Source organism: Astatotilapia calliptera, chromosome 15 (genome assembly GCF_900246225.1).
Source record: "Astatotilapia calliptera chromosome 15, fAstCal1.2, whole genome shotgun sequence".
In the NCBI taxonomy this organism is placed as follows: Eukaryota; Metazoa; Chordata; class Actinopteri; order Cichliformes; family Cichlidae; genus Astatotilapia; species Astatotilapia calliptera.
The window spans coordinates 39,555,111-39,580,149 of NC_039316.1; the positions used below are offsets into that span (position 1 = coordinate 39,555,111).

The 25,039-nt window shown below is 42.3% G+C and overlaps 1 protein-coding gene across 1 annotated transcript; it reads left to right on the forward strand.

Annotated features, from left to right (window-relative positions):
- The first annotated feature begins 15,029 nt into the window (after nucleotides 1-15,029).
- Nucleotides 15,030-20,089, forward strand: LOC113006994 (uncharacterized). Its single transcript, XM_026143284.1, has 11 exons — nucleotides 15,030-15,039; nucleotides 15,138-15,226; nucleotides 15,424-15,573; nucleotides 16,455-16,579; nucleotides 17,006-17,142; nucleotides 17,488-17,581; nucleotides 17,884-18,001; nucleotides 18,140-18,363; nucleotides 18,473-18,644; nucleotides 18,827-18,954; nucleotides 19,443-20,089. Exons 2-11 carry the CDS (start codon nucleotides 15,139-15,141, stop codon nucleotides 19,758-19,760), a joined length of 1,554 nt encoding a protein of 517 aa, XP_025999069.1. The 5' UTR covers nucleotides 15,030-15,039; nucleotide 15,138; the 3' UTR covers nucleotides 19,761-20,089.
- Nucleotides 20,090-25,039: the final 4,950 nt, after the last annotated feature.

The following is a 25,039-nucleotide window of genomic DNA, read 5'->3' on the forward strand; positions in this document are numbered from 1 at the left end:
TATGTTACTATAGTGCTTATGTTACTATAGTGCTTATGTTACTATAGTGCGTATGTTACTATAGTGCTTATGTTACTATAGTGCTTATGTTACTATAGTGCTTATGTTACTATAGTGCTTATGTTACTATAGTGCTTATGTTACTATAGTGCGTATGTTACTATAGTGCTTATGTTACTATAGTGCTTATGTTACTATAGTGCGTATGTTACTATAGTGCTTATGTTACTATAGTGCTTATGTTACTATAGAGCTTATGTTACTATAGAGCTTATGTTACTATAGTGCTTATGTTACTATAGTGCGTATGTTACTATAGTGCTTATGTTACTATAGTGCTTATGTTACTATAGTGCGTATGTTACTATAGTGCTTATGTTACTATAGTGCTTATGTTACTATAGTGCTTATGTTACTATAGTGCTTATGTTACTATAGTGCGTATGTTACTATAGTGCTTATGTTACTATAGTGCTTATGTTACTATAGTGCGTATGTTACTATAGTGCGTATGTTACTATAGTGCGTATGTTACTATAGTGCTTATGTTACTATAGTGCTTATGTTACTATAGTGCTTATGTTACTATAGTGCGTATGTTACTATAGTGCTTATGTTACTATAGTGCTTATGTTACTATAGTGCGTATGTTACTATAGTGCTTATGTTACTATAGTGCGTATGTTACTATAGAGCTTATGTTACTATAGTGCTTATGTTACTATAGTGCGTATGTTACTATAGTGCTTATGTTACTATAGTGCTTATTTTACTATGTGATTGACTGTTGTTGTAATTCAAGCCCTGAGTGTAGAGCAGGTAAGATATAAAGTTGCATCCTAAATTCCATGCTCATGCAGAGTGTTTAGTTTATGACTTTTTCACCTGGTTATTTCTTGATGAACAGATGGTCTTTTAGGGTTGACCAAGCTGGTACCTTGACTCTGTTCTCTGCAAGATGTTGCAAAAAACAAAATCATATGGAGACAATATTGGACACAAAATATATAACAATTTAGTTAAATGTAGCATTAACTCATAGGTCTTGCTAAAGTAAACCTTGTATTCTGATTCATCACAGCAGCAGTTCAGTTGGATGATGTCAGTAACTGCAGCAAGTGTCTTGCTGACTGAATAATTACATCTTGCATAATCTGAAACAAACACATAAAGACAGAAACAATTTATAAATTAACGTTTGATAAAATCTAAGAATTAATCATTTATTAGATACCAATATGAATAGGTCTACCATAAAACTTGTGTGGAGCGAAGTTACATTCAATCAAGATGGTCTGGCATGCTACAACTTTGTAGTTGTTAAGTTCTGGCTACAAGTATACATACCCATCTTGTACATGTTCTTTAACATTATTATTATTATTATTATTATTATTATCATCAAAATCATCATCATCATCATCATCATCATCATCATCATCATCATCATCATCATCATCATCATCCTACCCAATTATCTGTTTCTTTTAATCAGAGTATGCTGTTTTAATGACTTTACAATATCATTTACATTGTGTTCCTTACATTTTCCCCAATTGTATGTTATATTAATCCTATATTTCCGTTTTAATATTTCTAATGTTTGCCTTGTTTTCTTCACTGTCTGGTCTGCCTCTGTCTCACCTTTATGGATGCATTTACACCTAAATGTCCCCAACAAAGGATGTTTTAATTCACCACTATTCCAGTGAAACACGAGTCTCCCACCTTCCTGCTACCAGTCTCGAGTTTTTGTTCACCAAAGCACACACCAACTTCATACTGACGGACAGATCACTGCCCTTTTGCCGCCTTGTCTGACCGTGTTTTGTGGCTTTGGTTCACTTCGCCTCACTCTTCCCCATTCTTGTCATTAAATCAGGCCGTTCTGCAACCATGGCAGCCATTCAATCTATGGCTTTATTCATGGTGTATTTTACCACTTCACCAAAGGCCGTTTTCGTTTACAACATTATATTTGCAGTGTTCGTCTATCTATCAATATCTGCGGAGTATTTTTTAACGAGTATCCTATTTTCTAAAGCACAGCATGTAAAGGGTAGCTCGGTTAGCAGGATGCTAGCATGTAGCGCTTAGTGAGACACACCTCAGACGAGTTGAGCAAAGACCCCGTCTGTGTACTTTATACGTGAGCAACGGATTTAAATAAAATTAACGTGTGGAGGTAAGCATCAACGACACAGCTCTCAGTTCTCACTCCTTCTTTATTCGTCTCCAACATCAACTGCGCATATCGCGCCACAAAACACAGGAACACACTTCCTCTACACTGGGTGTGAGTGGAGCCCTCTAGTGGTCCACCACACATGCCCCCCCCCCGAACACCCAGCAGAACTAGTCCAGGACCCGGGGCTTAAGCAAACGGCCGGAGCGGCTGAACTGGGGGGGTGGGGAACTGACAGAGGGCAACCCAGCCCGGGAGCGAGGCTGGCACTGGCGGTCAGAAAAAGCTGAAGACGACTCGGACTCCATTGATTTCGGGTCGCTCCTGGGGGAAAAAACAGAATCCATCAGCCCGGTGGCAGGTGGGCGGCCGCGGCGAGGGGCCTGGGCCGGGACCACCTGATCCTCTTGCATAACATGTGCAGGCTTAAGTCTGTCAACAGAGACAACTTCCTGCCGACCGCCAAAGTCCAAAACGAAATGTTTGTTGCCTGGTTTAAGAACCCTGTATGGCCCGTCATATGGTGGACGCAGCGGAGTCCTATGGGCATCGTGCCTGACGAAAACGAAACGAGCAGAGTCCAATGAACTCGGAACAAAGGTGTCAGGCAGGCAGTGGTGCACAGGACCAGGAACAGGAAATGAGTTTCTTGGGGGGCGAAAAGGCAACAAAGAGGTATCGAAACATGGGGGAGGGCTCTCAGGTAAGAATTCCCCGGGGACCCGGAGAGGCTGGCCGAGGACCAGTTCAGCCGCGGAAACCCCGAGGTCTTCTTTAACCGCGCTACGCAAACCCAGCAAAACCCACGGAAGACGTTCGACCCAGTCGCCACTTGTCAAGGAAGCACGGAGCGCGGCCTTAAGTGACCGGTGAAACCGTTCGCACATCCCATTAGCTTGCGGGTGGTATGCTGTGGTGCGGTGGACCTTGACTCCCAGGCCGTCAGCCATAGCAGACCAAAGCTCGGAAACAAACTGGGGGCCCCTGTCCGAGGTAATGTCAGCAGGGGGGCCGAAACGTGAAACCCACGTTGACAAAAATGCCCTGGCCACCGTCGCCGCTGTCGTGGACGCCAGGGGTACCGCCTCCGGCCACCTGGTTGTGCGGTCCACCACAGTCAAAAGGTGCGTGAAACCCTGTGACTGCGGCAAGGGACCAACCAGGTCCACATGAACGTGATCGAAACGCCTACCCGGGACACGGAAAGGCTCGAGGGGTGCCTGTGTGTGCCGGTGGATTTTCGAGCGTTGGCATGGGATACAAACCGCCGCCCATTCTTTCACCGTCTTGCGAAGGCCCGGCCAAACAAACCTGGCGCTGACCAGCTTGACCGAGGCCCGGACGCCGGGATGAGAGAGGGCATGCACCGAGTCAAAAACACGACGACGCCACGAAAGGGGAACCACCGGGCGGGGGCGGCCGGTGGAAACGTCGCAAAGAAGGCGCGGACCGCCGTCCCACACCGGGGTGTCCTCCAGCACGAGGCCCGTTTTTGTTGACTGAAGGGCAAGGACGTCCGGGTCAGCACGTTGCTCGGCGGCCATGGCAGCGTAGTCGATGCCGACATACACCGGAGAAACCAACACACGTGAGAGACAGTCAGCGACGTGATTGGACTTACCAGCCACATGCTGAATGTCTGTGGTAAACTCAGAAATGGCCGCCAACTGGCGCTGCTGGCGTGCGCTCCATGGGTCAGAGACCTTGGACATCGCAAACGTCAAAGGTTTGTGGTCAACGTACGCAGTAAAGTTGCGACCCTCGAGGAAAAAACAAAAATGCCGTGTTGCGAGGTGCAGGGCCAGCAACTCCCTGTCAAAAACACTGTACTTGCGTTCAGCATCCCGGAGCGTACGACTGAAAAATGCGAGCGGTTGCCAGAGACCTGAAACCCGCTGTTCCAACACTCCGCCCACTGCCACGTCCGAGGCGTTGGTGGTCAACGCGATCTCCGCCGACGGAAGCGGGTGGGCCAGCAGGGCGGCGTCAGCCAGCGCAGACTTGGCTGTGGAAAACGCACGGACGCGTTCAGGCAGCCAGTCAACCGAATCTTTGGCTGTTTTACCTTTTAAGGCAGCATAGAGTGGCTGTAGCAGGTGGGCAGCTCTGGGGAGAAAGCGGTTGTAAAAATTTATCATCCCCAAGAACTCCTGCAACGCTTTAACCGACGTGGGACGCGGGAAAGCCGAAACGGCCTGGACTCTGTCGGGCAACGGAACCACACCTTCAGCGGAAATGCGGTGCCCGAGGAAATCCAGAACAGGCAACCCAAACTGGCACTTGGAAGGGTTGATGATCAGGCCGTGCGCTTCCAAACGCTGGAAAACCTGGCGCAGATGGGACTCGTGCTGGCTCGCTGAGCAGCTGGCCACCAATATATCGTCCAGATAAACAAAAACGAACGGCAGCCCACGCAAAACGGAGTCCATCAGCCGCTGAAAGGTCTGGGCGGCACCTTTCAGGCCAAACGGCATGCGCAAAAACTCGAACAAGCCGAAGGGGGTAATGACAGCGGTTTTAGGAACGTCTTCGGGGCGCACGGGAACCTGGTGATACCCCCGCACCAAGTCAATTTTAGAAAAAATCGACATTCCGGCGAGATTGGCAGAAAAATCCTGAATGTGGGGGATGGGGTAACGGTCATTCTCCGTGGCATTATTTAAACGGCGGAAATCTCCGCATGGCCGCCACCGACCGTCCGATTTGGGCACCATGTGAAGCGGAGAGGCCCATGCACTGTTCGAACGCTGTACAATGCCAAGGCGCTCCATGGCTGCAAACTCTTCCCGAGTGACGGACAGTTTCGCGGGGTCAAGGCGGCGCGCACGCGCGAACACCGGGGGCCCGACCGTGGGAATATAATGCTCAACCCCATGCTTCGTTACCGTGCTAGAGAAATTAGGGACAGACAGCGATGGAAACTCTAAAAGCAAACGCTGAAAAGCATCCCCGGAGGTCACTACATTAGCCCGAATCAGGGGCTCGGCGGCCCGAGTAAAACAGGGTAGCGAAGAAAACGAGAGAGCATCGATTAAACGTCTGTTAGCGACATCGACAAGTAGTCCATGAGCACACAGGAAATCAGCACCCAAAATAGGTACAGAGCTAGCAGCAACAACAAAGTTCCACTGGAAATCCCGGCCATGAAAACAAACAGTCACCAACCTTTCCCCAAACGTTTTGATGGGAGAGCCGTTAGCTGCAATGAGCTGCGGCCCACAGTTCGCTGCTAGTCCGTCGGCAGCGGTAGGGGGAAGGAGGCTCTTCTGGGAGCCGGAGTCCACGAGAAAACGTCTCCCGGAGCGCGAGTCCTCTATGAAGAGCAGCCTTTCTGTATTGCCAGCGGTCGCGGCTGCTACGGCGTGCTGGCGGGTCCGTTTCCCTGGGCCGTGAAAGCGCAAGGCAGCAGGCAGCGACGCGCTCTGTCGCCAAAACGCTGATGGTAGAAACAGATGCTCTTTCCGCGGTGCCGGCGTGTAGCAATCCCTGCCGTCAGCAAGGGGGCGGATGCTCCGGGGGAGGCAGGTGGAGGCGTGGAAGGTGCCGCCGGCGTGTCCGTAGCCAGGGCGTGAACGTCGAAAGTGCGGCTAGCCAGGAGAATGCGATCCGCTTCTTCAGCCAGGGAGCGATAATCCTTCGCAGGCAGAAGCGGAGAGTTCGCGAGGACAGCTCTCACGGCGGCCGGTAGTTGGCGAAGGAAGAGGTGCACGAAGAGGAAACCACCATCATCCGGCCCGAGCAACGATAGCATGTTCTCCATGAGCTCGAGCGCGGTACCGCCACCCAAGCCTGACAGGTTGAGGAGCTTTTCGGCTCGTTCGGCGTCGGAGAGGGCATAGCGCCGAAGAAGCAGCTCTTTGAGGGCGGCGTATTTCCCTTGGGCGGGTGGGTCCCGGAGGAGCGCCATCGCGCGACGGGTGGCCAGCAGGTCGAGCGAGGCCACCACATGGTGATACTTCGTGTCGTCAGCCGAGATGCCGCGAAGGGCGAACTGAGCCTCCACGTGTACGAACCATGACGGGGGGTCATGGAGCCAAAAGTCCGGCAGTTTCAGCGCCACAGCGAACGTAGCTGCAACAGGAGGCGGAGGTCCGGCGGCCGCTGATGCATCCATAGCGGAGTGTGCGTTATCTACGGCCCGTTGCATGCTCGAGTCAGGGGTCACCAATGTGGAGGTAAGCATCAACGACACAGCTCTCAGTTCTCACTCCTTCTTTATTATTTATTCTTCTTTATTATTTTAAATACAAAAACACACAAAAACTAAGAATACTGGGCCAACATGGCGCAGGACCATGACAAAAAAAGTAAAATAGATATTTGCAAAATTCTGCCTAAATATGTATTTTACCAGGTTAATATGTGTGGTGGGGCGTGGTCTGCAGCGCCGCAGCAGGGGAGTCGGACGCACCTGAGCGGCACCCGCAATCACGCCTCGCCGCATTAACGTCTGTGCTCTCTCTGCTGTTGTTGGTATACAGTGGGGCAAAAAAGTATTTAGTCAGCCACCGATTGTGCAAGTTCCCCCACTTAAAATGATGACAGAGGTCAGTAATTTGCAACAGAGGTACACTTCAACTGTGAGAGACAGAATGTGAAAAAAAAATCCATGAATCCACATGGTAGGATTTGTAAAGAATTTATTCGTAAATTAGGGTGGAAAATAAGTATTTGGTCACCTCAAACAAGGAAAATCTCTGGCTCTCACAGACCTGTAACGTCTTCTGTAAGAAGCTTTTCTGTCCCCCACTTGTTACCTGTATGAATGGCACCTGTTTGAACTCATCATCTGTATAAAAGACACCTGTCCACAGCCTCAAACAGTCAGACTCCAAACTCCGCCATGGCCAAGACCAAAGAGCTTTCGAAGGACACCAGGAAAAGTATTGTAGACCTGCACCAGACTGGGAAGAGTGAATCTACAATAGGCAAGCAGCTTGGTGTGAAAAAATCAACTGTGGGAGCAATCATCAGAAAATGGAAGACATACAAGACCACTGATAATCTCCCTCGATCTGGGGCTCCACGCAAGATCTCATCCCGTGGGGTCAAAATGATCATGAGAACGGTGAGCAAAGATCCCAGAACCACACGGGGGGACCTGGTGAATGACCTGCAGAGAGCTGGGACCAAAGTAACAAAGGTCACTGTTGTGATATTTTGATACCATGGTAGCATTTACAGGATATTGTTTTATAGTGATATTATACAGGAAAACTGTTACTCAATAAGGCCCATTTACTAGTTGTTTTTCTCTTTCTCTGTGACCCAAGAATTAATGTGTAAGAATCACAGGATGGTACCTCAAGGTTGAAAACACCACAGAGATCACTCCCTTACTCCCATCCTCCCTTCTTTATCTCCTAGAAAAGAGCTTGTTAAAGGCCAGGTGGTTTGTTTCAGAATTCACAAATGAAAGAACTCTGTATTCTATGTCTAGGAGTGTATTTTGCTGGGATGATCATAAATTGTAGCTGAACTGATAAACTACACAAAGGATACTTCTTTGCTCAGAAGGCAGGAAGACGTTTCCTTATTTGGTCTGAACCGGTTTGAACTGAGAACCTGCTGACACACGAACCTTTTTTTCTTCTATATAAACTGTTGTATACTGAATAAACCTTTGAGTTGATTGTGGGAGAGCAACCTGAACAGTCTCTGTATCGCTTTGTTCTCCTAACTGCTCCCGACGTCGTAACTAACCTGCTGAACGGCATACCTGAGCGTTACTTTGAATAATTAGGAATCTTATAAGGAAAGGACAAAACTCTGCTTATCGGTGCTCACGCCTTGGAGGAAACCCGATCCACGGAGAAACCCGGGACGGAGATTTCTTTCAGTCACCATCAGTAACACACTACAACGGCAGGGAATCAAATCCCGCAGTGCCAGACGTGTTCCGCTGCTGAAGCCAGTGCATGTCCAGGCCCGTCTGAAGTTTGCCAGAGAGCACATGGATGATACCGCAGAGGATTGGGAGAATGTCATGTGGTCAGATGAAACCAAAGTAGAACTTTTTGGTATAAACTCAACTCGTCGTGTTTGGAGGAAGAAGAATACTGAGTTGCATCCCAAGAACACCATACCTACTGTGAAGCATGGGGGTGGAAACATCATGCTATGGGGCTGTTTTTCTGCCAAGGGGACAGGACGACTGATCCGTGTTAAGGACAGAATGAATGGGGCCATGTATCGTGAGATTTTGAGCCAAAACCTCCTTCCATCAGTGAGAACTTTGAAGATGAAACGCGGCTGGGTCTTCCAACATGACAATGATCCAAAACACACCGCCCGGGCAACAAAGGAGTGGCTCCGTAAGAAGCATTTGAAAGTCCTGGAGTGGCCTAGCCAGTCTCCAGACCTCAACCCCATAGAAAATCTGTGGCGGGAGTTGAAAGTCCGTGTTGCTCGGCGACAGCCCCAAAACATCACTGCTCTCGAGAAGATCTGCATGGAGGAATGGGCCAAAATACCAGCTACTGTGTGTGCAAACCTGGTAAAGACCTATAGTAAACGTTTGACCTCTGTTATTGCCAACAAAGGTTATGTTACAAAGTATTGAGTTGTATTTTTGTTATTGACCAAATACTTATTTTCCACCCTGATTTACCAATAAATTCTTTACAAATCCTACCATGTGGATTCATGCATTTTTTTTTTCACATTCTGTCTCTCACAGTTGAAGTGTACCTCTGGTGCAAATTACTGACCTCTGTCATCATTTTAGGTGGGGGAACTTGCACAATCGGTGGCTGACTAAATACTTTTTTGCCCCACTGTATGTCGGGCTGTGAGCTGCAAAGCTACAGCCGGCTGTATGCGCACAGCAACTGTGTGTGAAAAGTGGTCAATAAAGAGATGCTGAAACGCGTGTTCATGGAAACATCGTCAGGTCTGCCGTGGTATGTTTACAATGGGACTTATGGTCCCGAACCTCTGCGCACAGCATCTGCAGATCGGGGCTGTACGAAGTCACTTTCATCTTTACGCAGAACTATAAGCTGTCATCTGTGAAGCGTGAGCGGCGTTTGTTTTCATCATAGTTCAGGGTGGAGAACAGCTGCCGACATAATGTGGATCCGAAGATCCATAACTGGCCTGGCTGGGGTTGAAAGTCTCCATAAATGCACACGTTTCGGTGGGTACATCGGCTTACACGAGTGTGACTCTGATTTTGAGCGATGAAAAAATAATTAAATATAATTTTATTTTTATATGTCAATATCACAATAATCTTCCAATTTAGAACTAAAAAAATAACTAACATAAATAAAATACACTTCAGCTAAAACCGACCCCTGATCTAGACATCTAACACCAATTATCCAAGTCCAGTGGATGGATTGGATGCAGATGTTCTGAAAGTTCTTAGGTCTCGTTTTGGGGCCTTACTCCTTTGTAGACATTAGAGAAGAGCCTTGAAAATAATGCTATACATTTTGATGTTTCTGCCTGATGAAGGTTTTTTTAGAGAAATGCAAAACTAAACACCTCTTTAGCGTGTGTGTGCTGATGATACATACACAGGGTGTGCAGCCTGCTGTTTGTTGACCTCTGAATATATTGATTTGACTTCATATCCTTCACCACATAATCCACAACTAGCATGGTAATGTTTCTACACAGACTCGAGTTACTGCTTGTGGAGCAGCGTTCAGGTTTTACTTCACAGTGGGAAGGATGAGCTCCTCAGCAGATAACTTAATATGATCACAACAGTACAAAACACTTGTTAGCTGTGTGCCAAGACAAGGAAACAGTGTGAAACACTATGTGTTCATACAACACTTTGCATTTAATCATTAGCTATTATTAATCTCTTTATGTCTTCCACACTGTGTCTTTTGTCCTGCCCCCCTTCCCTCACCCCCAGTTTGATCGTGGCAGATGGCTGCCCTCCCACAGCTTGGTGTGCCCGAGGGTTCTTCCTGTCAAAAGGGAGCTTTTCCTTCCCTCTATTGATTGGTGGGGTTTTCTCTCTATTATTATGAGGTCTTTACCTTATAAAGTGCCTCAAGGTGACTGCTGTTGCGATGGTACTATATAAATAAAACTGAACTGAACTGAATTGGAATGGTGTGTGTGTGTGTGTGTGTGTGTGTCAGAGTAAAAGGAACAAGGAAATAAGGCATCAGTTTGCTCATCATGCTAACGTAAATAGCTATTCTGCCAGTATAGACATTCAGCTACTCAACATTATTCTTACTGCTTGAATCACTTCTTTTCCCCTTGCTAAGTTTAAAATTATTACCTATAAGACTACCAGGAGCAGCTCAGTTTCACTCTGGATGCCGAAGCAGTGCAGATATACTCACAGGTATGAATGCAAATACAGACATTTCCCACTTCAGATTCATCAGAGGACTGTGGTAAATGGACTGATTCTTATAGAGCGCTTTTCTACTCTCGCTGAGTACTCAAAGCGCTACAACATGCCTCATTCACCCAATCACACCCATTCTCACAAGCACTTTATCTACACTTAGTGCTTTCTAACGACATTTATACACATTCACACTCCGATGGATGCATTGGAGAGCAAGTTGGGGTTAGTATCTTGCCCAAGGATACTTGACATGCAGACTGGAGGAACCAGGGATCAAACCACCGACCTTCCGATCAGTAGGTGACCTGCTCTACCTCCTGAGCTACATTTACACTCACAGTCACACCAGTGGCCAACTTGACTTGCCAGTTAACATAATATGCATGTGTTTGGAAGAACCGACGCACACGTGGGAGAACATGCACACACCGGCCAGCTGGCAGGTTTCAAACCCAGGACATTCTTGCTCTGAGATAACAGCACTAACCTCTGCATCACCATGCTTTCATGCTTTTTTCTGTTGTGAAATGGATGTGAATCATTTATTGGGTCTGACCTTTTTACTATGACCTTTTATTAATAAAACGTTTTACTACAGAGGGATCACAAACACGGTGAAAGAAAGCATCATTTTCCTGCCCTGTGCTTACTTCACATGAATGTGTGGGATATGAACATTAGCTAATATAACAAGCAAACACAGGCATGTAAGAGATTATTATACACAGTTGTACAGGGTCAGTGCTGTGACTTAGATTTAGTTCATGTCCAAAAACTGGCTGTTTGCGTTAATGGCGGAGTCTCTCTGTAGAAGACAAAGACAGAGCTCACACATCTGAAGGATTTCTTAAAAAAAATGTTCTGATGTCAATCAAAGCAACAGAGAAAAGTCCTGCGATTGTTTCCCTCTTTTTCTGTTGCTGTAAGAGTTTTCTGTATCATCTACATGTCACACACTTCCTTTGTTCTGAGACCTTTGCTGTTTGTTTAGTTTAAGTATTGCATCCATCAGATTTTTGTTGGAGCCGATGTACAGTCTGCATTGCAAATTAATGCCATCCGTGGTCCACAGTGCATTTGCTGCCTCTTCCAGAAAGCCTCCAGTTTCTAACATAATCGCCTATTAGTCTTTTTCTGATATTAGAATCGCTCTCCTTTGTTGCCGTGCTGCACCTTCTCCTGCCTCTGTCAAACACAGGCATGACTGGGAGTTTGAGCTAAGTTGAAAGAGAGACCTGTTCATTTGCATCGTGAAAGCAAAGCCAGGCAAATTTATTTAAATAGCGCAATTTATTCAGAGCAGTTTCAAAATGCTTTGGAGACATTTAACCTCTAAAAGGAACTGGAAGAAAGTGACAACATATGGAAGATTAGAGACTTCAACCACAGGACATACTCTCAGGATCTGTGTCGCTCTGCCCAGACAAATCTCTCTCAGGAAAAGCCTCAAAGCCCCTCCTTCATCAAAGTTGTAGTTCTTGAATGTTAAATATGCTTTTGCTGCCCACAACGCAAGGTCTGTGTTCCACATTTGAATGTCAACATTGGTCCAAAAGCATTACACAATGTGTAAAACACATAATTTCTCTGACTTTTAGATTGGATTTTATTGTAGTGGATGTTTTTGGTGACACTAGAGGGAAACTGGAACCTGAAGTTCAGGCTGGGGTTATACACACACTATCATAGACTCTTATAATAAAGTTACAACAAGCTTTGAAACACTAAAATCCATGTTTATTTAAATATTCATAATGATCCATATATAAAACCCATGTCGACAATCATGTATAATAAAGTGTAGATGTAAATATATATTTAAGTTAATTTCTAAAAAAACAAGTTTACAGTGTGTGATGTTAACAATAGGCATGTTTGTGTTTATATTTACTACTTACTAGTGGTGTGCGGATCGATATTGACATATCGATTCTTCCGATGCCAGTAATTTATGTTCTAGAATCGATTCTCATATTAAAATATCAATATTTTAGTACTCTGGGGTAAATTTGTAGTTTTTCATTAACAGGAACACAGTGGAAAGAAACTATATCATTCAGATCGTCTAAATTGGAAGGAACTACTTCCTCTACCGACTTTCACAGTCATGTGCAAAACACGGCTGTATAAATGTGTCACAGCCCCTGGCGTGCGCACTCACAGCAATGGCTGAGTGTAAACAGAGTCATGTGTGGATTTGATTTCAACACTATTAAAGTGTCTATATGGGTCCACACCAGAGAGTGTTAATTTAACTCTTTTTGGAGAGTTGGTACGTTAACTCTGATTTAGTGTTAAACACCAAATCTGTCTGGAGTTGATAATTTAACACTTGGTGTTAAGAGTTTATATATTAACTCTCAAAGAGTATTTTAGTTTAACTACGTAAGAGTTATCTTCTAATTCATTCTAAAAAGCGGGAATTTTCCTGTTCTGAACTTCTAGAAATTTATTTTGGAAATAAACATTTACTAAAAAGATGCAATGGTTTTTGAAAAACATTTATTCTGAACTGTGCAGCACAATTTCAAAACATTTTCTGAAAGATGTAACAGTGTACATGTTCTCACTTTCATTAGAATTTTGTTTGTCAAAAGGTCTGACATGGTAAATGCAAATAACAGCATTCTCATCACTTATTTCTTCAATACAATATGCATGTCCTTCATTCATCCCTTTGTGGAACTTCAACGCACTTCTGCTCTCCCCCATATTCCATCTTCACAAGCATATCCTGTGCGGAGATTGAATAAAAATTAGTTGACACTAATTAATGGCACAAATCATCCAGTAAACAATTGCAGCACAGTAAAAAAAAAAAGGAATCCTCTTTGAGCCATTACTTGTGTAAAGTATTTTCCCAAAAGACAAGGACACAGGCAACAGGTAATACTGAACTAAATGTAAAACCTCAACCTTTTTAATTTTTACCTAAACCGTGTGCACAAAACTCTGGAGGGATCTATGCTAACGTAGAATCCAGTCAGGACGTCAGCTACTGCTGTTTGCTCGTGTTTTTTATGAGCGATCGTTTTCAGGCTTCAAGTAGCACCATTATACCAACATTTCACATTCTACACATTGTTTTAGGTGTATTTGACCAAAAGTTTGACTGAAAATTCACATGCAAGCTTTTTTCAAGGCTGTGGTATTTGCCCGCAAACAATACCTTTCAGCTAGCTAAAACAGAATGTTATGCTATCAGCGAGCAACATGGCTAATGCCTTTCACACAGCTTTGTCTCAACTCCAAAGAGCCACAGAAGTAAAAGCTCATAATAATAATTGAAACAATCTTTGAAAAAATGACTTACCAAGCATGGCAAACAACTCAAATATGTAGAGCAAAATGTTCTGAAACGGCTTCACTTCAGCTTCGATTGGAGCCGTGCTGGGGGCGGAGTCTGTGAATTTACTCTGTTGGTGTCATAGCCCCTGTAGGAGTTCAGAGTTAAGAGGTCAAGAGTTAATGTTTCCATTGTAACACCTCCAGATTTGACAGAGAAACACTCATTTTTAACACTCGATTTTAACTACTATCATTTTACACCTCAGAGTTACATTAAAAGAATGTGACTCTGCTTAGAGTAAAATTAACTCTACTTTTGCAAGAAGACTATTAACACCAAAACATTTAACACTTTTGAATTTGCTGTGCACAAACAGCCAAGACCTGGTTTGCGATACATCTGGCAAGAAAGTACGGTGTTGTGGCAACATCACTAACCTCGTCAAACATCTCAGAGTAAATCATATCACAGAATATGACGAGCTTATGTTGAGGCAAACTGAAGAGGAGGAGAAGGACACACAGGAAAACGGAGAGAGTGATTTTTCCAGGGTCAACATCATTTTCATCTAAAAGAGTAGTTATTGCACGTTTTGGAACCTAATCACTTCAATTGGCCGCTAGAGTTGGAGCCAAAAAACAGAGGAAATTCTATCAGAGTAATATAGAAAGACCACGCCCATTTTCGCTTCTTAAGTTTCGTTTCTGCCGCCATTTTCTTATCCCGCAGTGGAACGGAGGCGACTGTCAGCATAAGCCAGGTAAGTGAGCAAAGTGCTAAATAATGATTTTATATAGAATAAAATGTGGAGTTTTTGTTTATGTGAAGGGTAATGCATGTATTATATTACAGCTTCTGAGTTTGTGGGTCTTACATGCTACATAATTGCCAAGGTTTATGCTAATGTTAGCTTCCAACAAAATTAATGTTGTTCGACCACTCAGACAGCTATATTTCAATAAACTTAATTTAGCATTGCTGAATAGCTGTTTTTAGGTAGTATAATTGACCAGGGAAGTGTGTTTTTAACAAATCCTGTGCACCAATGTTTTATCCAAAATGGTAGGTGAGCACATGTTTTTTACTCAGAATTGAATTGTGTGCATGGTTGCAGTCTGTAGCCCCTAGTGTATTAGATTAGCATTATACAAACTTCCTATTGCTGCAATGTAGAGCTTTCTATTACTTATGTGTTTTTTTTTTACATGCTTTTTCATCAGAACAGAGCATCGTGAGATTGTAAGACATACAAGGAATATATGTGTGTGTTTTGTTCAATTTTGCAAGTATTTGTAATAAATCTGATTATTTAACAATATCCTTTTCATATCATGAAGGATGCAAGCTGTGCGTGTAAAGTATAGAGAACAACAAAAGTACATCTGTTTTGAGGGCCAACTGACCTACACATCGTTTTTGGAATGTGGTGAGTAAAAAAATCAAAGTTTCCAGTGTGTTTCATAGCTTGTGTGAATCAGTCAAGCTTTGGGGATGGTGCTATAATAGCTGCTATACCAAATGTTTAGGCTTTTTTTCTGGTTCAGTTTATGTAATTTCACTTTTTTTTTTGCCTTGTTCTGGTATTAATTTCAAATGTATAATGCAATTTTATAATGTTCACAGTTGCCAAGAAGTTCAACATTCCAAACTTGGACTTCAAAGTTTTTGATGACTCAAAGACTGAAGTTGATGAGGATGTTTTTGATTTCCTTATGAAAAAACAAAACCTTGGTGTGCTAGAGATTTGTCAAGCACAAGGTCCAAATCCAGATGGTAAGTATCTTGGAATGTCATCATCATCGTCATTTTTAAACTTTTAATTGACCGGGTAGTGGGGAGAGAAACCACAGTCCAGTTTATTTCCTGGTTGCAAGTTGAGAGGGTGTGAGCAGTTACGTAACACAGTCAGTTGTCCTATCAAATTACTTGGTCCAAATATTAAGATTGGCCAAACTTTTTTCAGGATCCCACGGGAATGGAATAATGATGAGTTTCTATCCCTGATGGAATTTTTAACAGTTTAATGTCCCATCAGCTTGGTAACAGCATTTTAACTTAAGCAAAGAAAAATCTAACATCTGCAGAAAGGTAAATGTCACTAGAATCACTCAATCACTGAGCCACTGTGTCATTCATGCTTTAAGTCCTGGCTAGTAGAACATGTTCTGTGTAAGGCAAGCTAATAAATTTACTGAATTGTTTTCAAATAATCCTATATTTTGCTGGGTACTACAATGTTTATGATTGTGTAAATAACACTAACCATCATACAAACTTAAACAAGAAGGCAAGAAGACATGAAACACTAAACATATAAAGGCTAATTTACATCATGGAGCCCTGCTCTCAAAAACTGACATGGATTTAACTATTTCTGAAGCTGGACTAAAGAAATAACTGCTAAACATTTAAAAAGATTTTCTGTTTGTTATGGAATGTGATGTCATGTGGTTGGTTGTGACTAATAAACTTAAATTAGTTTATGTTATCGATTCTGTCACTCATTGGCTAAAACAGGAACATCAAGGCACTACAACTAAAAATCTTCTACACTGCTCACTCATAAAGCACTTTACAAACCCAGCTTCATGAACCTCATTGTTGCAGTCAGGGGCAGCACAAAAGTGACCTCTATAATTTTTATGATTTGATAGATTCTTCTGCAAGCACCTCCTTTACCAGTTCCAGTGGAGAAATTGAAGTGGACTCTGATGACACCATATTATTGGAACACAGTCCTACAACAAGACGGAGAGCTGACGACACTTCTCTTGCCCGAGTAAGCTATGTAGTTTGCTGTATACCCTTTCAGAAAGTTGACACAAATTTGAATATATTATATGTATTATTATCACTGTCATAAAAGCACAAGATTCTGCTGTCTTTCCTTCAGCACAGGTCTGCAAATTGTAGACCAGATCGGCAACATAAAAAGTTAGTGTGCTTGAGAGACAGACAAATTTAAGGGTAATTATTTGTGCTTTTTAACAGAACTTTAGGTGGCTTTGAAGCACAGTGATCATGAATATCTAATGAACCTCAATTCTATACTAAAACATACTTTAAAAAAAATAACATGTATTCGTGACTATAGACCTTTGATTTGAACTAGAACGAACCTGAAAGCTTTTTTAGTATCACAAGAAAAATATTTATGATATATTGATTATATATTATTATATCGCTCTATTTTACTGTAACTTAGATGGTTGAAGATGTTCTAAAGAACAAACCAGGAGGAGAGAGGATCATCAATGAGTATGCCCGGACAAAAAGCCTAACGGATAGCAGACGGCGTGACATGGTCAAGATATTAGTTGCACATATGACAAGTGAACATGGGTATGCTGACATAGTTATTTCATAAGTATATATATGATAAATTCATTTATCATTTTAAGTGTGCGTGTTAGTCCCCATAGAGAAATAGTTCCTCTGCATTTAACCCATTCACCCAGTGAAGCAGTGGGCAGCCGCCAGTGCAGCGCCCGGGGAGCAGTGTGTAGGGACGGTACCTTGCTCAGGGGTACCTCACGGTAGCCGTTCAGTGGAGTCGAACCCCCGACCTTCCGATCATGGGGCCACCACTCTACCTACTGAGCTATCCCTGCCCTGCTGTCATTTATTCATTCATTTATTTTCTTAGAGGTGGTATTTAGACTTTCAACTTTGTGTTTGTCTGTGTAGGACAAGTCCTTCAAGACGTGTCAAAGAGAAATATGCAAAGGGTATCATCACGTTGTTCCCATACCTGGCTGATCCTAGGAGCAGGCTGGGCTATGTAAGTACAAAAAAGAATAAGTTCAAACAATTTACTTTTCACTCGTGAATGTAAGACATTTTTCAGGCATGAAATATATGTAGAATTTACTTTACAGTTTGGCTCTGGATTGAGTAAAGCTGAAGATGTTTTTCTTTTCGCAGGACTTTCCTCTGTGCTGCCTTTTCTTAACTCTCATTATTTAAATCCCTTTAGAGTTCAGCGCTCCAGTCCCGAGCAAGGGAGCTCAATTGCTGCAATTTTCAGATTGAAAGTGTAAATATATTTTAACATGTTAATTAAAATATTTCATTTAATTTTAGGAGCATTTTTACAATGCAGAAGATGGGAGTGGGTATCTGGCTTGGAGATTGAAGTTTATCCTAAAGGAAGCTTCTAATGGACAAAACAAGACTCCCAGAATGTCAAAAACGCAAATGGGTATGTGATATTGTTAGTAGTTATAATTCAAGTCTCACTCATCTGGAGACTAAACTGCATGCATGAAAATTCTAGCTGAGTTCTCAAGCCTTGTAGGACACGGTGTCACTTTTTTGTCTTATTCATATCCACTGTTAGGGGGCCCAACATCTGATAGAGACTGTTTCAGAGAAGACAACTGCCTAATGACAGACAGCTTGTGTTCTGAGGCTACTGCACTGATGAAACATACAGCTGATGAAGGAATTGTTATGATGAAGATGAAGCAGACCTTCAACTATCGCCAAAAGATGATTCATGATCCAGTGAAGTCATCTGATATCTTTTTGGACTTCCCAAGATTCCTGGATATAGGAGGATTAGTATGTTTATCTTACCTTCAACTTCCCTCACTGTTACATTTATAAGTTGAGGTGCATCTGAGAAAAAAGTGAGCATAAAAGTTGTTTGATAATTTCATCTCTTCTGCAGATTGAACAAGATTTTACTTTGATGTTCGATGAAGCCACCTCTGTGAAGTTCCTGGAGAAGTGGCCCACTATCTACAAGCAGAAAGTCCTCAAACAAAGCCGTGGTCTCACGCAATCAGATGACCTTCAGTACTTTGTGCAAAATGCTGAATGCACAATAGAAGTGGAAAATGGTGAGATAAAATAAATGGAATTTTATTGTTATGTTTTAATTGGAGCATTTGAAAGTGTAACACCGTCACCTGCTGTCGCATTTTATTTTTTTTTTCAAAACTTTAGAATGTAAGTGTTAACACAGTTGCAGATAACGTGTTTTGGCAGCTAATTATTGTTTCCAATTTACTTATGTTTCCAGGATGGGACAGTGACATGTCATCCATTTTGATCCTTGTACACCTGTTACCACCATCACCTCATGGCCGCAAGAGACCAGGAAAGCTCTCAGCCAGACAAGCCTGTGACCATCTTGTCAAGTTTGTCAAGGTAAAGTTACAGTAAAGGAAACATAACTAGTTATATTTACATTGATAACAATATTTCAGACGAACTAAAAGGTGTATGTTTAAATACAACTATGAATTTAGTCATTACCAAGAGACGTATACAGCTCAGTCAAGCAGCCTTTATGTCTTCCACAACCATATGTAGGCTGTATTTGCAACATCACACATTTCTTTTATCACTTGAGTAAAGTACACAAACAACAAGTCATTCCAAACTTTAAGTTCATTGTAAATAGAAATGCTACAATTTCAACAAATTAACTGTCATGGTAATTAACATATTTATATAGATTATATCTGCATATAGATTTTTGTAGATATACAGATAACAGATACTAGTTTTGACAAGCTAGTAGTTAAAATTGAACTAGTTTTGTCTGTTTTGTATCTGTCCTTAATTCTGTCAGCTTCTTGTTTTTTAATCGAAGTCTTATCATGTTGGAACGTTTATCTGTCTTTGTGTCACAGACGGGAACTAGCATCCAGGGGCATCTCGATGGCATCACGGAGAGCCTTCAACCATACCTTCTTGCAGTGGGCACTCAGAGGAATGTGATTCACAAGTACTTCATTGTGATAGACAAACATGCAGTACCTTGTAAGTCACCAGGCTCTCTTGCTTGTTTTGATGAGCTTTTCAAAGCTCACTTTGTCTTTGGTACGTCATATGACCACGATCTGGTCAATATGTACAACTTCCTGCAGACCACCATTTACGAGATAGATGTTGATACAACCAAAGTGAATCCTAGGGTTGCAGAGTTGAGGGCTCGGATGCTGCGTTGAATTTTTTTTTTTCTACTAAAAGTGTTGAGCTGGAATGTTTTGTTTCATTTGCAAGAGGTCCCAGACAAATGCTAATTCCTTGATAAAGCATTTCAAAGTGATCCATGGACTCTGTTCTGGTAAGACTCTTCATCTTAAATGTGGCCAGTTTGGTTGTGCTCAAGTTTATGGCACATTTTCTGGGTTCAAGTTTTGTGTACAAGAGATGGACCTCATGTAATTTGTGTTGAAGAGCTTTTCTGTTGTAAAACATTTGATTTACAGGTGTCATACAGTGACAGTGATTCCAGTTTTTATATTGTACCATACTGTTTCCTGTGAACAATAAAGGTGGCTGTTAAAATATAAATAATTTCTGATTTATTTATTGTACCTTGCAGTGAATGATAATACATAGAGGGCGAAATAAAGTCATATATTTTTCTTCTTTTAATTCTATTTAGAGTAAAATTTAGTTGTATGTAAAATTTAAATTCTATTTGGAGTGAAAATGTTGTTCTATTTGAAATAAATTAGAATTCAATTCTGAGTAAAATTCTGCTCTATTTAGAATAAAATACTATGTAGAGTAAAATTCTGTTCTACTCAGAGTAAAATTAGGGTGGAGTTGTTTTTATTTTATACTAAACTGAGTAAATTATCATCATGTGTATTAAAATATTTGCACTGAATAGAGTAGATTTAACTCTGAAAGTTTAACTCTACCGTAAGAGTAAACTTTACTCCATTTAGACTGGGACCAAATACTGTCTTTTTTAGAGTAAAATTTTTTTCAATTTGAGTAAAATTTACTCAGTGAATTATACTGTGCAGGTGCTGCTAGGGCGAGACAGACGTCTCAGGGAGTCCTTTAGTGCTGCAGGCAAGCTGTTCAAATAGCCACAACTTCAGGTCTTTTATTTCTATATGATAATTCTGCATTATTAAGTGATAAGAACAAGTAGTCTGATGTCCTGTAATCATTATGAAGCTATATTATTGTATTATTATTACAATTACACAATACAATTATATATGGTATAACGAAATACAATGAAGCATTAAGTTTTGTACAAAGTATCGGTATCGGATCAGTATCGTCGATACCACTTATAGGTAATACTATTTACTAGGGGTGCAACGATACTCGTATCGATATTGAACCGTTCGATACAGTGCTTTCGGTTCAGTACGCATATGTATCGAACAATACAAAATTTTAAATTTATTTTATCAACTTTCCTTCTGACGATGCTGTCTGTGTTGAGCGCTCAGTGGATCTGCGCTCGACAGTGCAGCCTAGGCGGAGTAGTCGAACGCAGATTCACTGAGCGCAGCGCAAGCTAGCGAGACAGAAGTTAAGCTCTCCTTGCAACATGGCAAATTGAACCTCCCCCACCCTCATTCAGATTTGGCGTTTGGAACTATTTTGGTCTTCATGTGACGTATGACCCTGAAGGTAAGCGCGTCATGGACTAAAGTAAAACAGTATGTTGGATGTGCCACGCAGTGCTCAATTACATGGGTGGGAGCTAGTGTGTTAGCGCAGTTAGCTCGTTAACGTGTTGGCCGTCCAGCCCCATGCACGGGGCGATCCGCGGTAGCTCAACGGAGATTTGCCGTGTTGTGGCGTTAAGGTCATTTCAACGAGATTAACGCTGACAGCACTAGTGGGAACACAACGAATATGACTGCACATTTACACCGACATCATCCTCGTGCAAAGACAAGTGGAAGCAGACAAAAACAACAAGCACGCATGCTACAAACTTTAGCCGAGTCATTTAGACAGCCGTTAGCACAGGATTCTCCTTATGGGGACCTGATATGTTTAATATGCTGCTGAGAATATAGCCCAGAAGAAGTGGATAGTATAGCTTTTATTTTGAAAGAGCCATTTCTCTGTAATAAACTCTCTTTTCCAAAGATGAGGGATTCCTCCATCAGATAGATTTATTATTTTGTTGTTTCAGCAATATTAAATTTAAAAACTGTACTTTTGAGTTAAAATATATTTTTATAATTTTAATAAATGACAAATTAAAAAAGCATGAACATTTTTTGTATCGAAAAACTATCGAACCGTGACACCAAAGTATCGAACTGAACCGAACCGTGAATTTTGTGTATCGTTGCACCCCTAGTATTTACATGATAAATGTGTTTTTTCTACATGTAAGCCAGCCTTCTGGCTTCTAGCTGGTTCGTTCAGTTACAGACTATGAGCCGTGTTTGGTGATGCTGATAAAGTGTGGCAAGAGTAAAGGTGCTACAGTCAACGCACACACTACTCGTGGCAATCAGGTGCAAAACTTCACTTTAAACCTGCAGAGACAAAGACAAAGCAAAAGGCACAGCATGAAAGATGATGTTACCTTCATGTGCTGCATCTTGATGCTTTTTGATTCAGTATTTTGCTACTTTTTCAGTAACGGTGTTGTCAGTGTAATATTTTTTTAGATTTTAAACTTGATGGTTGAAATTACTAGTTTGATCTCTATTATTTAATTACAATCTGATGCATTCTAGGGAATATTTTGGCTTTTCACAGCAAGCTGAGTGCTGGAGATTGATAAATGAATTGATAAAACATGAATTTCATTCACATCTGTGGTATCGGTTTCATGCTATACACATTGTTATTGTGTGTTCCATGCTGTGTGTGTCATGTCGATGCCATGTTGTCAGTATTCTCTGTTGTCTGCTCTGTTGTGTACACTGAGAGAAAAGTCAAATTCCTTTATATGTGCAAACATACTTGGTCAAAAAATGCCCCCAAATAACACCAACAGTCAGATGAGCCCCTGTGAACAAGCGCTTTGGCAACAGTAGGAAGGAAAAGAAGAGTGCTTCCTCTTTCTTCTCCTAACTTTTCAGTGCAGTCACAAAGAGGATTTGGCAGGAATTAGGACATTAGGACATTTGCCTATTTGCACTACTCTGCCTGGTTTACACTCAATGTCATTTACCCTTACCTGAATATTGTATATTGCATAGCTTTCTTGTTAATTTGTATTGTATTTATTTATTTAAATTTTTACTTTTTAATTATTTTATTTGCATTTTTTAATCACTCTCTTATATTTAAATGTTCATTTGCTATTTCATCTAGGGTTTGAGAGTAACGAAATTTCTATTCTCTGTATGTCCTGTACATGTGGCAGAATTGACAAATAAAGTTGACTTTGACTTTGACTTTGATAAAATACAGATGACATTTTTAAAAAGACAGATTATTAAGGCTAAAACCACAGACAAATGAAAGTAGGGCAAGAGAAAATCTGAGACAGTAGGAGATAAACAAACATGCTTTACTTCTAAAGACTTGAAGGCCTGATATTTCTTTTTCACATCATACTGGTCAGTGATGAACACTGCTCCAACTGTAGACACAGCTGTGGTCAAGCCTTTTGTGCCTCTCTGAGCCACAACTTCTTCAGTGGACTGACCCAGCCACAGAAGTTGCAGTTTTGAGCCACTGAGGGTAAACAGGAGTAAGCACTCACTCACACTCGCCCCTGGGCAGGGCCACCTCCTCCTCCAGCTCCTCACACCTGGAGCTGATTGCAGGCAATCAAGGCAGAGGGATTTAAGTCTCACGCTGATGCTCATTCACCACCAGTTAGTCATCGACCCAGTTGGTAGCTGACTCTCATGTTTCAAGCTCTCTTTGTGATTTACCTTACTAACCTCACTTACTAACCTCACTTTCTTGTGCTACAGTTCCTGGACTCACCTTGTCTTAGACCTCTGCTTCACTCTGTGCTCCACCTGCCTCCCCTCCTGCACCCAGGTCAGCTTTTCCACACCGCTCAGCTCACCCCGGATTCTTTTGTCCACGTTTTCAAGTCCAGTCTAACTAATAAACATTTTTTAAAAGCACTCTGTCTCTGCCCTGGGTTTCTGCACCTGAGTCCAGTTTTGGTGCTGACCTCTCGGTCCCGTGACAGAGTGTTTACTTTGCATGATGCTCTTATATTTTATAGATATTTTGACAGCATACTAGTATGTCAGTGTTACTACTTTGCCTGATTTATTGTGCATTGTCTTTCTTCTGCTAGCCTCTGTAATTCTTCTCAAACATGGCTTTGAGTGAGTACAATCATTGCTGGGTAAAGACCAGGAAAGCCTGTTCAATACATTCTGCATGATAAATATTTGTAATATTGTTTTGTGGGTTTTTATTTCAGATTGCATGATATTTTGTTGATCACATCACCACACCTATTCTTTAAATCACTGAACAGTTCTGTCCTGCAGAGCATTATTACTTCAGTGACTGAGAGCAACAAAATGGACATTTATATAAATTAAAATGCAGGAACTATTATCATAAAAGCTTCGTGAAAATGGTGATGGTTTCCTAAACGGCTTCAGTCATTAAGGCATAAAAAACACATCCTCAGATGTTATTAACAGGAAACGACTTCAGATAAAATCCTGTTTCTGTTGCCATCAGTACATTCATTTTCTTCACTACCCACTGTAATCGCATCAAAGCTTCTGCATTTGTCTTCAAAATTAGTATGTCTCTCTCACAACACACACACTCACACACACAGCCACACACAGCCATACACACACACACACACATAGCAGGTGCATACACTTCCCAGTGACAGGCCTCACAGGACGTGTCACAGTGATACCGTCTCTGTCCTTTAGGGCAGTGGAGGGGACATACATTAATTAAACCAGTCTGCAGCTGATTTGGTGTGTATGGGTGTGTGTGTGTGTGTGTGTGTGTGTATGGGTGCGTGTGTGTGTGTGTGTGTGTATGGGTGTGTGTGTGTGTGTGTGTGTGTGGGTGTGTGTGTGTGTGTGTGTGTGTGTATGGGTGCGTGTGTGTGTGTGTGTGTATGGGTGCGTGTGTGTGTGTGTGTATGGGTGCGTGTGTGTGTGTGTGTGTATGGGTGTGTGTGTGTGTGTGTATGGGTGCGTGTGTGTGTGTGTGTGTGTATGGGTGCGTGTGTGTGTGTGTGTGTGTGTGTGTGTGTGTGTGTGGGTGTGTGTGTGTGTGTGTGTGTGTGTGTGTGTGGGTGTGTGTGTGTGTGTGTGTGTGTGTGTGTGTGTGTGTGTGTGTGTGTGTATGGGTGTGTGTATGGGTGCGTGTGTGTGTATGGGTGCGTGTGTGTGTGTGTGTGTATGGGTGTGTGTATGGGTGTGTGTATGGGTGCGTGTGTGTGTGCGTGTGTGTGTGTATGGGTGTGTGTATGGGTGCGTGTGTGTGTATGGGTGCGTGTGTGTGTGTGTGTGTGTGTGTGTGTGTGTGTGTGTATCGTTCGTGTGTGTGTGTGTGT